Genomic DNA, 12,589 nt, shown 5'->3' on the forward strand with positions numbered 1-12,589 from the left:
ACTCAATATGGCGGCGCGCACTCGGACGCTTGACCCCGGCGTCCCCGGACGCGGGTAAGCGGCGACACTTTCGTCCCCAGTCCTGCTGTCTCCCATACCTAGCGATGCGTTGTAGTCCCTCTGCGCTTTTTAGCTGACCCCTCGCTTGCGAGCTCACTGACCCTGAACGACCCTCAGCCGCTACGCACCGGAAGTGCTTGGCCCTCTTCGCGGCTGTCTCCCGGAAGTGGTTTTCCTCCTTTTCTCCCCCTTCCCCTTTAGGGGCGGTCCTGCTGGCCCAAAGGGCGGGGTCCACGGGCGGCGTTGTGGCCGGACGCCTGGCTGCTCTTCAGCGCCCCTCTCTACTTGTTCCGTAGGCATTATTGGAAAGGCCGGACTGCGGCTTGGGGCAGCGTGCACAGCCTCAGGCTCCTTAGGCTTTGTGACCTTGCGCGGGTTGCCTCACCCCCGTGAACTACTCCGCTGACAAACCTGCAAAGTGGGATGCTGACGTGCAAGCTGGTGCTAAACCGTAAAGCTCGTGCCCCTCCCGCACCGGCCTTCAATAGACGGCCTCTGTTTCCTTTGCTGGCTCCGGATAGACTTGAGACCTGGTGGCCAAGCCCGCTGGCATCCCCTGTGAGCCAGCTTCTCTGTCTAATCTGAGAATAAGCGAGGCTGGAATTTCTGGAGGAAGGTTCTCCAGGTTCCCTTTGTCGAAGGACAGATTTACCCTGACCGCAGCTACCATAGGAGAATCTGAAACATGTGCCAGTGTCTTGGCCCGAAAGTGAAGGGTGGGGGGGGGCTCCCCAAATGGCCTTCACGTTGGGCTTTTTCTTCCTCCGGCACTGGGGATGCCAGCACCTGAGCCCACAGCGCTAGCTGTAAACCAGAGCCCCGGATGTGATGAGTGCGCAGATTTTGGTGTTCGTGCTCCTAAATAGCCTTCTGAGAGCGAGCGGGGGTCCTGAAGACACCCTAACGTCTAAGCCTAGTGCGACTCCGTTAGGTGAGGAGGCTTTCACTGCCCTTAGAGTTTCGGGAAGGGAAGGTGAAGTGCACGTCGAGTCGAGGAAATCGGGGAGGACGAGCTCTCCCTTCTCTCTTCCTTGCACCGCCCCGTAAGCGTGGTGGAGGGGGTCCTGCCCGAGAAGCATCCTCCAGGAAGCGTGCTAGGAAGGAAGGCTCCCGGGCCTCCTATCGGGTGTCCTGAAGCAGCATCTGCCTTTTAAGAGCCCCCTGCTCCCCCCTCCCCCCATTGCTATGCACCCTGAAGCTTGTGAAACCCTGGTGTAGCTGGTGGGGTGATCTGGCTCCAGGTGACCTGGTAGCATTGCCAGTTCCCGGAGAGACAAAGTCCCCAGAGCCAGAGGCTGGGGCGGTGGTGAGACGGCAACTCTTGCCTGTGTGTGGGCACTGTCGGCAGGCTGATTCAGAGCGCGCCGAAAACTCGGTCACTGGGCAGCCTGGATGAGCAGCATGACCACGGGAGCCTTCGCTCAAAGGAAACCTGAGATCCCACGCTGTTACCACACCTGCTGGTGAGTGAGGTTCCTCGCCATTTGAGTGTCATGGCAAAAGCGTTCCAAAAGCTGCATAATTTAATTCTTACCGTTTTAGTGCTCGCTTCGGCAGGACATGTACTAATTCTTACCGTTTTAAAATGTCTTTTTTTTTTAATTTTTTTTTCAACGTTTATTTATTTTTGGGGGGACAGAGAGAGGCAGAGCATGAACGGGCGAGGGGCAGAGAGAGAGGGAGACACAGCATGGGAAACAGGCTCCAGGCTCCGAGCCGTCAGCCCAGAGCCCGACGCGGGACTCGAACTCACGCGAGATCACGCGAGATCTCGCGAGATCATGACCTGAGCCGAAGTCGGACGCCTAACCCACTGCGCCACCCAGGCGCCCCCGTTTTAAACTGTCTTAAAAACTAGTCTCTCCTTTTTCTCTTCTACCCCATGGCATATTCTCATGCAGCTGATTCAAATAGCTCAGCAATCATGGGCGCCTGGGGGGCTCAGTTGGTTAAGTGTCTGACTCCTGCTGTGGCTCAGGTTTTGATGTCATGTTTCATGAGCTCAAGCCCTGCATTGGGCTCTGTGCTGACAGTGTGGAGCCTGCTTGGGATTCTCATTCTCTCTCTCTCTCTCTCTCTCTCTCTCTCTCTCTCTCTCTCTCTGTCTCTCTCTCTCTAAATAGATAAACTTAAAAAAAAAATTCAGCTCCCCAAGGTAAGGAACAATGTAAGACCCATTCACATTTGTTTTCATAATTTAAAGGCCAGCCTTTAACACTCGGTGCATCATCAGTAAGTATGTGTTTTGGGTTGTTGCATTTAAGTGAATTACTCGTGTGAATATATAGTAACTTAATTGCCCTTTAAGAACATTTTTTACCGGTTCGTTTGCTTCTTTTTGCTTCTCTATTTTCCTTCGTAATTTAGTTTTTGAACTGGTTTATTGAGCCATTCATCAAACATTCGTCAAGCATACGTTGCGTTACAGATACTGTGCTGGTACAGGGCTTCCAGAGTGGAGCAGAATGGAGTTCTCCCTCATCAGAAATGCCGGTTGTACGGACAGGGAGGCGGTTGATTTATAATTACAGAGACCTGATCCTGTGCAGGCATGTGAACGCCGAGCTGCAGGGAAGGAAACGCTGCCGTCGGAGAGACCGCCCACGGGAGCACCTGGCAGGAAAGCCCAGGTGGAGACCTGCCTCTCCTTTCCCTGTGCCCAGCGTCCTCTCACAGCATTTTATCAACTGTGCCATACAGGCGGAGAAAGGGACAGGGTAAGGGGTACTTGTCACACCTCTGCCCCCAGGACAGGACGTCATCTCAGTATTTCTGAGTCTACCCTCTTCGTCCAGTCCACTCTCCTGTCGTAGGCTCTGGGTCTGGAGTTCTGTCTTGTCCAGTAAGAGAGCGGACACAGGCTTGAACTGCAAAAGAGGGTAATGTCCAGGAGACAAGAGCCCTGAGGAAGGGTCCTGGCTCTGTTTCTATTGTTATTTTTACAAGCGTGATGGACGTGCACAAAGAGACGATGAAACCGTGAACATTAACTCATGGGCGTGGGGGAAAGGAGGTCTTGAAGGTCTGCGGTGTTAGGGGTTTGGGTCAATACAAAACAAAATCCTGGTGCCGGGCAGATGGTTGTTAACGGCAGTCGTGAGGCGCCCTGTCTCTTGGTCTTAGCCGGCCTAGGGGGTGAGACAAATAGAGCATGCTGCCTCAGGGCCAACCAGGCACCTGGCTTTTGCTAATTAGCTCCGCTCCGGGCAACCTCGTCTAAAGTCCTCTTTACCTATCGTGGTCCTTTCTTCCAGTGAAGCATATTCTCAGGCAGCTGATTTGAAAGCTCAGCAATCGTGGGCACCTGGGGGGCTCAGTTGGTTAAGTGTCTGAGTCTTGCTGTGGCTCAGGTTTTGATCTCATGTTTCGTGAGCTCAAGCCCTGCATTGGGCTCTGGGCTGACAGTGCAGAGCCTGCTTGGGCTATTCTCTCTCTCTCTCTCTCTCTCTCTCTCTCTCTCTCTCTCTCTCTCTCTCTCTCTCTCTCTCTCTCTGTCTCTCTCAGTAAATAGATAAACTTAAAAAAAAACAAACCAGCTTTCTGCTGTTGTACTAAGTTGGGGGGCACTTCTGCCCTGACTACTTATTTTGATTAACTCACCTTGGAAGCCTTCATCCTGAGGCTTCTGGTTCCTATATGCCTTGTTAACTCATGGCTGCAGGCTCCGGGACCTTCTGAGCCCTTTCCCACACTCTCTGTGTACTGTGATGTCATTTTCCCATCTTGGCGTCTTACCGCGTGTTCATACCTCTGTGGGACTGGCTCTCATTGTCTGGCAACAGCCTTGTCCTCTCTCCTTTTTGGTAACTCATCACCCCCGTCACCTCCTCCCGGAATCTTGCACACTGTTACTGATTTCAGGGCAGTGTGGCCACACTGTTGGAGTGCATAGCACTGCCCTGTCCACGGGGGCGTCAGGTCCTAACGGTAGATGATGTCGGCACACCTTCTGTGCCTCGTGGAAGCGTCCCCTTGTTTAGACAGCACCGCAGAATTCAGAGAAGGGCACTTTTGCAGTCATGGTGCAGAATGTTCCATCCGAACCCAGGGAGAGACACTGGATCCCTTTCCAGGGATCCCTCTCTCTGAGGAAGGACGTGAACTCATCGATGAATGAATGCCCCTACGCAGAGGAAGGACGTGAAGTCATCGATGAATGCCAGAGGGAGCCAGCCCTCACGTAAACGTGACTTCAGGGGAACCAGGGCTGAGGAAGACACAACCAGGGGTAGGCGTGACAGCATTTCCTGAGCCCGTGGGTGCAGCAGTGACCGTCTGTGGGTCACTCCCCCATTGCACTCACCCTTTTCTGTTTGCTTTCTTGAGGTACTTAGAACTCACTTTCTACGTCCTGCAAACAAGACTGTCACTAACACACGTACTTCTTCCATTGCATCTGTTTTCTCTTTACTAGAAATTTGCGGGAAAAACTAATGCCTTGAAAGAGCACTGGGTGAATCCTTTCTAAATGGGAGAATATTGTTCCAAAAACTATTTGAATTATATGTGTAATATATGCGTATTCTTTCTTTTGCATGTATATAACAAAAGGCCTTTCTTTGACACCATAAGAACACAAAGTAGACATTCTTAAGTGTGATTTGTTTATGATTGGATGCATCTAACAATATATACGTTCTTCTAAACATGGCATAGAAATTAAATATCAAGTTATCTGTATGGCATAGAAATTAAATATCAAGTTTCTATGAAAGACGTTTTTAAAATGTAACACTTGTTTATAAGCTTCATTTTATTTAATTAAAATTTTGGGGGGCACCTGGGTGGCTCAGCCAGTTAAGCGTCTGACTTTAGGTTAGGTTGTGACCTCGCCGTCCATGAGTTCAAGCCCCGTGTCTGGCTCTGGGATGACAGCTCAGAGTCTGCAGCCTGCTTTGGATTCTGTGTCTCCCTCTCTCTGCTTCTCCCCACCTGCTGTCTCTCAAAAATGAATAAACATTAAAAAAATTAAAAAAAAATTTAAGCTTCCTTCTAGTTTAACACATTCCCAATATGTTATACATTTGCATTGACAAATAGGGATGGTGAAGATTCTCCAAGTGTTTCTACTATTGAGTCGGAATTAATTAGACTACTTGTGGTTGATATTCTACATAAGCAGAAGATAGAGCAGGAGACGTTTGAAAATTTGCATACTTAAAAATATATTTTGTTGCAAAGAGGTTTCAATCTTTGATACGGAAGTGGTGGAATTGGGGCACCAAATGCATCACTGAGTCCTAATTTAAAAAAAAAAAATGATTTTTGGGAGAGCGCAAGCAGGAAGGGGCACAGAAAGGGGGACAGAGGATTCGAAGTGGGCTTGAATTCAGAAACCTCGAGATGATGACCTGAGCCAAACTTGGTTGCTCAACGGACTGAGCCACCCAGGCGCCCCAAGGTTACAAATATCCTGGAAAGCCCAATGAAACAAGATCTGTGTTTGCTGCCCCCTATACTTTGTTGCGAAACAGCTCTACCCTTGACTGGCCACAGTCGTGGTCCACAGTTCGTACAGGTGGATGGATGGATAGCATCCTTCTTACCAGCCTTCAAATGGTTTTCTTACAGTGGAGGAGATCATTAGCGAAATAACGTCAGTGTCAAATAAGTGAAATTGTTGAATGATAAGCAGAATGTCCGTGTTCGTGACTTCAGCTTCATTAATTTTAACAAAATGCTGTATTTTAATGCAGACCGCTGTGTTTATTGTTGCTGCTCTTAGCACAAGAAGCACCCTAATTGCTAGAACATCCAATTATCTAATCACCTCATTTCAAGAGGACAAACTAAGGATTTCAGTCTCTTTTGGTTTTGCAAAATGCCTTCTTTTCCTGAGCATCTACTTCATTTATTGACCTCCCTTGACATGCTGGTCCTTGATAAACACTGTCTCGGATAACTTTTACAACAATGGGGAAAGGGAAAACACATATAATGGGTGGAAATTTAGAAAGAAAACCATTTTCCCATATCCACACAGACACAGAGATTATCAGCCGAGATCCCCGTCAGACCAAAACACCCCTGGTACACAGATCCGTCCTACACGGTTGGAAAAACGAATTAATAAGTGCTCACGTACAAAAATGAATGAATAACATAGTAAGCTCTCATTAGGTGCTGAGGATTGTGCTGTTTGGCAACCAAAGGTTTCAGAACCTTGTTTCTTCCTTCAGTTCTCTGGCCGGAATTTGTAACTGGTGTTTGTATTTAGATACTTAAAACTTCACTGAAAAATGATAGAAGTCTTTAATGTGACCTATAGATTTGTGTATGGCATTTAGAGAACTTGTTTATATCTGGCAAAGAAGAAAAAAAAAAGCAAGTCTAGCAAGTAATTAAAGCTGCCCTTTCTCCATGTATCAATGACAGCAGTAACTCTTTCTGGTTACTTTCCCTGGAAGCTGTGTCACAAAGTAGTTTATTATAAAAAGAACGTAATTTCCAGTAGGAGTGATGTATGTCAGTGAGCAAGGTCTTAACTCAGAGAAATCATTTAGATGATCATTTATCTTTATGCCTTTGTTCTTTGTTTTTTTTTTTTTTTTTTTTTAATGTTTATTTATTTTTGAGACAGAGAGAGACACAGCATGAGCAGGGAAGGGGCAGAGAGAGAGGGAGACACGGAATGTGAAGCAGGCTCCAGGCTCTGAGCTGTCAGCACAGAGCCCGACGCGGGGCTCGAACTCACGAACTGTGAGATCGTGACCTGAGCTGAAGTCGGACGCTTAACCGACTGAGCCACCCAGGCGCCCCTATGCCTTTGTTCTTTGAATAAACTTTATTTAGTGTTTAGTATATGACAAGGACTGTGCTAGGGATTAGGGGGAAAAATCTTAAGATAAACTTTCTGCCTTTAGTTCACTGTTTTTTAAAATTTTTTTTTCTCTTGCTGGAATGTCCTTGCACATTTTTTTTCTATTTTATTAAGCTCTATTTATTCTTCAAGGCCTAAATCAGGTGCTGCTTCCTCATTATATCATTCAGTATTCACCATACCCTCCTCTTTGTTGGTCCACGAGGTGTTGCCATACCCTTTATAAGTTTTTAGTTCAGTAGAGATGTAGTTGCTTCCACTGTGTTCAGAGTTCATTGGTAGGAAAGACTGGTGCTTCTTGCTTTTGCTGGCATCTAGTAAGTATAGACTAGTAGGTATAAGAGTTGGGAATCTTTAGTGGGCATGTTTCAGATAATCTAACTGGCTTAAGCAGGAAGAGAATTGCTGGTTAAAATAATCTAGAAGTTTAGAGGTAGGGCTACCTGCAGGTATGGCTGGATCAAGCACTCAGTTTTCATTTTGTTTCATTGCACAGGCAGAGCATCCCCAAGAGGCTGCTGTGACCCCACATCCGCTTAGCCTATCAGTGGAAAAGCTCTTCCTTTACTGTCTTTCTTTCAGACTTAGAAAAAGACTCTGTTTTTATCACATGCCTATCCGCGTATCTCTGGAACAGTAATTGTGAGCAGCAAATTGTACTACAGATTTCCTGGTATCTGAAAGTGGAAACTCCCTATGAAATCTTTATTAGCTGAAATGATGTGAGGCACAGAGGCAATTGCCATTAATTTATATAGAAAAAGGATTTGTCGGGGCGCCTGGGTGGCGCAGTCGGTTAAGCGTCCGACTTCAACCAGGTCACGATCTCACGGTCCGTGAGTTCGAGCCCTGCATCAGGCTCTGGGCTGATGGCTCAGAGCCTGGAGCCTGTTTCCGATTCTGTGTCTCCCTCTCTCTCTGCCCCTCCCCCGTTCATGCTCTGTCTCTCTCTGTCCCAAAAATAAATAAACGTTGAAAAAAAAATTAAAAAAAAAAAAGGATTTGTCAATTCCAAGACCTAAAAATCCTGATATCTTAGGATACATCTCGCTAACAGATGCACAAAATATGTCAAGACAAAGCCCAGATGCTCACAGACGTGACTCAGTGAGCATGTGCCGTGCAAGAAATGGACAGGTAGATGGAACCGTTCCAAAGTCTGCACTTGCCTGGGCACGCCTCCTTAGGAAGAGGCTGGCAGTTCTACATCGACGTATCCATTGCAGTGTCCGATAAATACCTGTTGAATTAAACACAAGTAACAGTGCAGGTATGATCTCTATATAAGACAGAGGAAAAATTTATTTACTCCTCGACTAGATAAAACTGCACAATACATACTCATTTTGTGACTATTCCCCCAAAGAAATAAGAACACAGCTGTGATGTTTGATGCCTTCAAAGGTTAGTTGCAGTATTAATTATGTTTGAATGTACAGTAGATATTACTTGGCATACATGTTGTTAAGCCCTGAATTAGCTATAGTATTGTTTGGCTTTTTTTTTTTTTTTGAGTTATATGGGATATTTGGGGTGTTGCTCATCAAGTCAGTGTAAGTGGAGGGAAATGTTTCCCTGTGATAAATTCCCCTGTAGGAAGGTGTGGGGCTCAGAGCTGTAGCAAGATCTTAATGTTTATTTATTTTTGAGAGGGAGAGATAGAGTGCAAGCAGGGGAGGGGCTGAGAGGGAGACACAGAATCCGAGGCAGGCTCCAGGCTCCCAGCTGTCCGCATAGACCCCCACCCAGGGCCTGAACTCAAGAACTGTGAGACCGTGACCTGAACAGAAGTTGGACGCCTAACTGACTGAGCCACCCAGGCATCCCAAGCGAGATCTTACCTTACACTTAGCGTTAAAGAAATAGATGCTAGCAAATGTTTGTTTTTGGCAGCAATGACGAAAATGACAATGCCCTTCCACCAAAAACATTTTGCAGAATGGGAAGCAATTCCAAATGTCTTTTCATCTCTAATTTTCAAGCACTTTGAAAAAGCGTATGGTTGCCATTGAGTGCTCACTGAACATCTTGTATTTTATTTTAAAACCATAAATAGATACACAATTCACAAACTTTCAAAAACATTCTTTACAACGACTTCAAAAATTTCTAGGATAAAAGTGACATCCCCAACTATACAGATGGATTCCCTGTTTGGAAAACTACAAAATGAACAGGTAAAATGGGTCAGCAATCTGAAATGAGGAGCCCCTGGGTGGCTCAGTCGGTTAAGCATCCGGCTTCGGCTCGGGTCACCATCTCATGGTTTGTGGGTTCAAGCCCCACATCGGGCTCTGTCGCTGACAGCTCAGAGCCTGAAACCTTCAGATTCTCCGTCTCCCACTCTCTGTGCTCCTCCCTCACTTGTTCTCTGTCTCTCAAAAGTAAACATTAAAAAAAAAATTTATAAAAAAAAAATCTGAAATGGAAGTCAAAGTGAAATTTTGAAAGGACCCAGCCTGACATGTAAAAGACAGTTGTAAGTTCAAGATCTCCTATTATGGTTTGGATTTTCAGCACACATGCCACGGAGCAGGAACTAGGAAAATGTGGGAGCACGACGGGGTAGTATTTGTTGAATTATATGGACTGATGCAATTTTCCGTGCAGGGGAAAAACATCCCCGAGTTCTGATGAACTGCCCTAGATCCCTGTGGGCATACGTAGTTAAAATAATGAAAACACAAAATCCATTCTCTTCGTGGGGAAGATGGCAAGTTCAGGTCACTCCAACAACATCCCATCACCTAGGGAAGTCTACCTCCCGTGTGCTGGCCTCATACTTGTTTTGTGTTTGTAAATTTCTCATGCAAGGCAATTAGCTGTACCTGTGTTGTCATTTTAAGCACCAGGCTTTCTTTCTAGTATCTTATTCTCTCTCTCTTCACCTTGGAGTACATTATCCCACTCTTAGCATACTTTGAAAGTGCCGTATTAAGAAAGTAAGCTTTTTATAGTGTAGTCCTTGAGTAGCTGCAGATTCACATCTCAAAAAGCAACTATAAATGTAGAACACACTCCATATGGACCATCAATTTAAGGGTCTTCAAAAGACTTTTTAATTCTGAAGTGTAATTTTCCTTTAACTTTATGTACATATACTCCAAATTTTATTTAATTCAATTTTGATTAAAAACCTTGGGGCACTGGGTAACTCAGATGGTTAACTGTACGACTTCAGCTCAGGTCGTGATCTCACGGTTTGTGGGTTCGAGCCCCACATCAGGCTCTGTGCTGACAGCTTGGAGCCTGGAGCCTGCTTCAGATTCTGTGTCTCACCCCTCCCCTCTCTCTGCCCCTCCCCTTCTCTCTCTCTCTCTGAAAAATAATACTAAAAAATTAAAAAAAAATAAACTTAATTGTGGTACAGTTAACATACAGTGTTCTGGATTAACTTCAGGTGCACAATACAGTGCTTCAGTAGCTATTCCGTACATTACCCAGTGGTCATCATGATAACCATTCTTCATACCCTTCACTTATTTCCCCCATCCCTCCACCCACTGCCCCTCTGGTGACCACCTGTTTGTTCTATGTATGTAAGAATCTTTTTCTTTGTCTCTTTTTCTTTGTTCATTTGTTTTGTTACCTTTTTTTTTTTTAAAGTTTATTTATATTTGAGAGAGAGAGACAGGGCAAGTGGCAGAGGGGCAGAGAGAGAGAGAGAGAGAGAGAGAGAGAGAGAGAGAGAGAGAGAGAGAGAGAGAGAGAGAATATCCCAAGCGGGTCCCACACTGCCAGTGCAGAGCTGGGTGACGGGCTCAACCTCATGAAACCGGGAGATCATGACCTAAGCCGAAACAAAGAGTTGAACACTTAACCCACTGAGCCACCCAGGCGCCCCTGTTTTGTTGCTTAACTTCGACATAGAATGAAATCATATGGTGTTTGTCTTTCTATGACTTACTTCATTTGGAATTATATTCTGCAGATCCATCTGTGTTGTTGCAAATGGCAAGATTTCATTCTTTTTTGTAGCTGAGTGCTATTTCATTGTATATACAGCACGTTTTCTTGCCCATTCACCTGTCGGCGGACCTTGGGCTGCTTCCATAATTTGCCAGTTATAAATAGTACTGCCATAAACATAGGGATGCATATATCTTTTTGAATTAATGTTTTTGTCTTTTTTTACAGGTTAGTCTTAAAAGTAATCTTTATACTCAGCATGGAACTCGAACTCACAACCTTGTTTGTATTCTTTGGGTAAATACCCTGTAGTGGGATTATCGCATCATATAGCAATTGTATTTTTAATTTTTAAAAAATGTTTATTTATATTTGAGGGAGGGAGGGAGAGAGAGAGAGAGAGAGAGAGAGAGAGAGAATGTGAGCAGGGGAGGGGCAGAGAGAGAGGGAGACACAGAATGCAAAGCAGGCTCCAGGCTCTGAGCTGTCAGGAGGGGCTCAAACTCACAAACCATGAGGTCATGACCTGAGCTGAAGTCGGAGATTTAACTGACTGAGCCACCCAGGCACCCCTCTATTTTGATTTTTTGAAGAACTTCCAGAATGTTTTTCACAGTGGTTGCACCAGTTTGCGTTCCCACCAACGGTGCACAGGGGTTCCCTTTTCTCCATACTCTGGCCAACAGTTGTTGTTTCTTGTGTTTTCCTTTTAGTCATTCTGACAGATGTGAAGCAATACTTCATTGTGGTTTTGATTTGTATTTCCCTGATGATGAGTGATGTTGAACATCTTATCATGTGTTGGTTGGCCGTCTGGATGTTTTCTTTGGAATAATGTCTATTCAGGTTCTCTGCCTGTTTTTTAATTGGATTATTTGGGGTTTTTTTTTGTGTGTGTGTTTGAGTTGTGTAAGTTCTTTACATGTATTTTGGATACTAACCCTTTATTAGGGATGTCATTTGCAAATATCTTCTCCCATTGAGTATGTTGTCTTTTACTTTTGTTGGTTGTTTCCTTGCTGTGCAGAACCTGTTTATTTTTATTTTTATTTTTTTAATGTTCGCTTATTTTTGAGAGAGAGAGTGCACGCATGTGCACGAGCAGGGGGTGGGGGGCAGAGAGGGAGAAAGAGGTTCCAAAGAGGGCTCTGAAGTGACGGCAGAGAGCTGGATGTAGGGCTGAAACCCACGAATCCAGAGATCACAACCTGTTGTACTCTCAAGAGACTGAGCCACCCACGTGTCCCTGAAGGTTTTTATTTTGATGTAGTCTCAATAGTTTAATTTTGCTTTTTTTCCCATCGCCTCAGGAGACATATCTAGAAAAATGTTCCTACGGTCAAAGTCAGAGGTATTAGCACCTGTGCTATGTTCTAGGATTTTTATGGATTCAGCTCTCACATTTGGGTTCTTAATCCATTTTGAGTTTATTTTTGTGTGTGGTATTAAGAAAGTGGTCTGGTTTCATTCGTTTGTATGTTGCTGTCCAGTTTTCCCAGCACCATTTGTTGAAGAGACTTCTTCCCATTGTGTATTCTTGCCTCCTTTGTCAAAGATTAACCGACCGTATAATGTGTGTTTATTTCTGGGCTCTTTATTGTGTTCTGTTGACCCATGTGTCTGTTTTTGTGCCAGTACCATACTACTTGGATTAATACAGTTTTGTACTTTATCTTGAAAGCTGGGATTTGGATAACCTCCAGTTTTTTTCTTTTTCAAGATTGCTTTGGCTGTTTGGGGTGTCCTGTGCTTTCATACAAACTATTTATGTCTTTTCATTGGAGGCTTTAGTCCATTTAC

At 45.2% G+C, this 12,589-nt stretch overlaps 1 protein-coding gene and 1 long non-coding RNA gene across 9 annotated transcripts in view; one reads left to right on the top strand and one right to left on the bottom strand.

The window, feature by feature from the left end:
- The window catches only part of PNPLA4 (patatin like phospholipase domain containing 4), a 34,251-nt gene extending 33,891 nt beyond the window's left edge, over positions 1–360 (bottom strand). For 4 of the 5 annotated variants that reach the window (XM_019823527.3, XM_019823526.3, XM_011291599.4 and 1 more), the window contains exon 1: positions 189–360. In XM_019823527.3, coding sequence (XP_019679086.2) covers positions 189–360 — 172 coding nt within the window. Of the gene's footprint in view, positions 1–98 lie in introns of all 5 variants that reach the window. The other variant, XM_011291598.3, reaches the window with a different exon arrangement.
- Positions 361–1,194: 834 nt separating this feature from the next.
- LOC102899438 overlaps positions 1,195–12,589 on the top strand; it is a 561,352-nt gene continuing 549,957 nt past the window's right edge. For all 4 annotated transcript variants that reach the window (XR_006593108.1, XR_006593109.1, XR_006593107.1 and 1 more), the window contains exon 1: positions 1,195–1,523. This is a non-coding gene — a long non-coding RNA (uncharacterized LOC102899438). The remainder of the gene's footprint in view (positions 1,524–12,589) is intronic.

The sequence above is a fragment of the Felis catus genome, chromosome X (assembly GCF_018350175.1).
Source record: "Felis catus isolate Fca126 chromosome X, F.catus_Fca126_mat1.0, whole genome shotgun sequence".
Taxonomy (NCBI): domain Eukaryota; kingdom Metazoa; phylum Chordata; class Mammalia; order Carnivora; family Felidae; genus Felis; species Felis catus.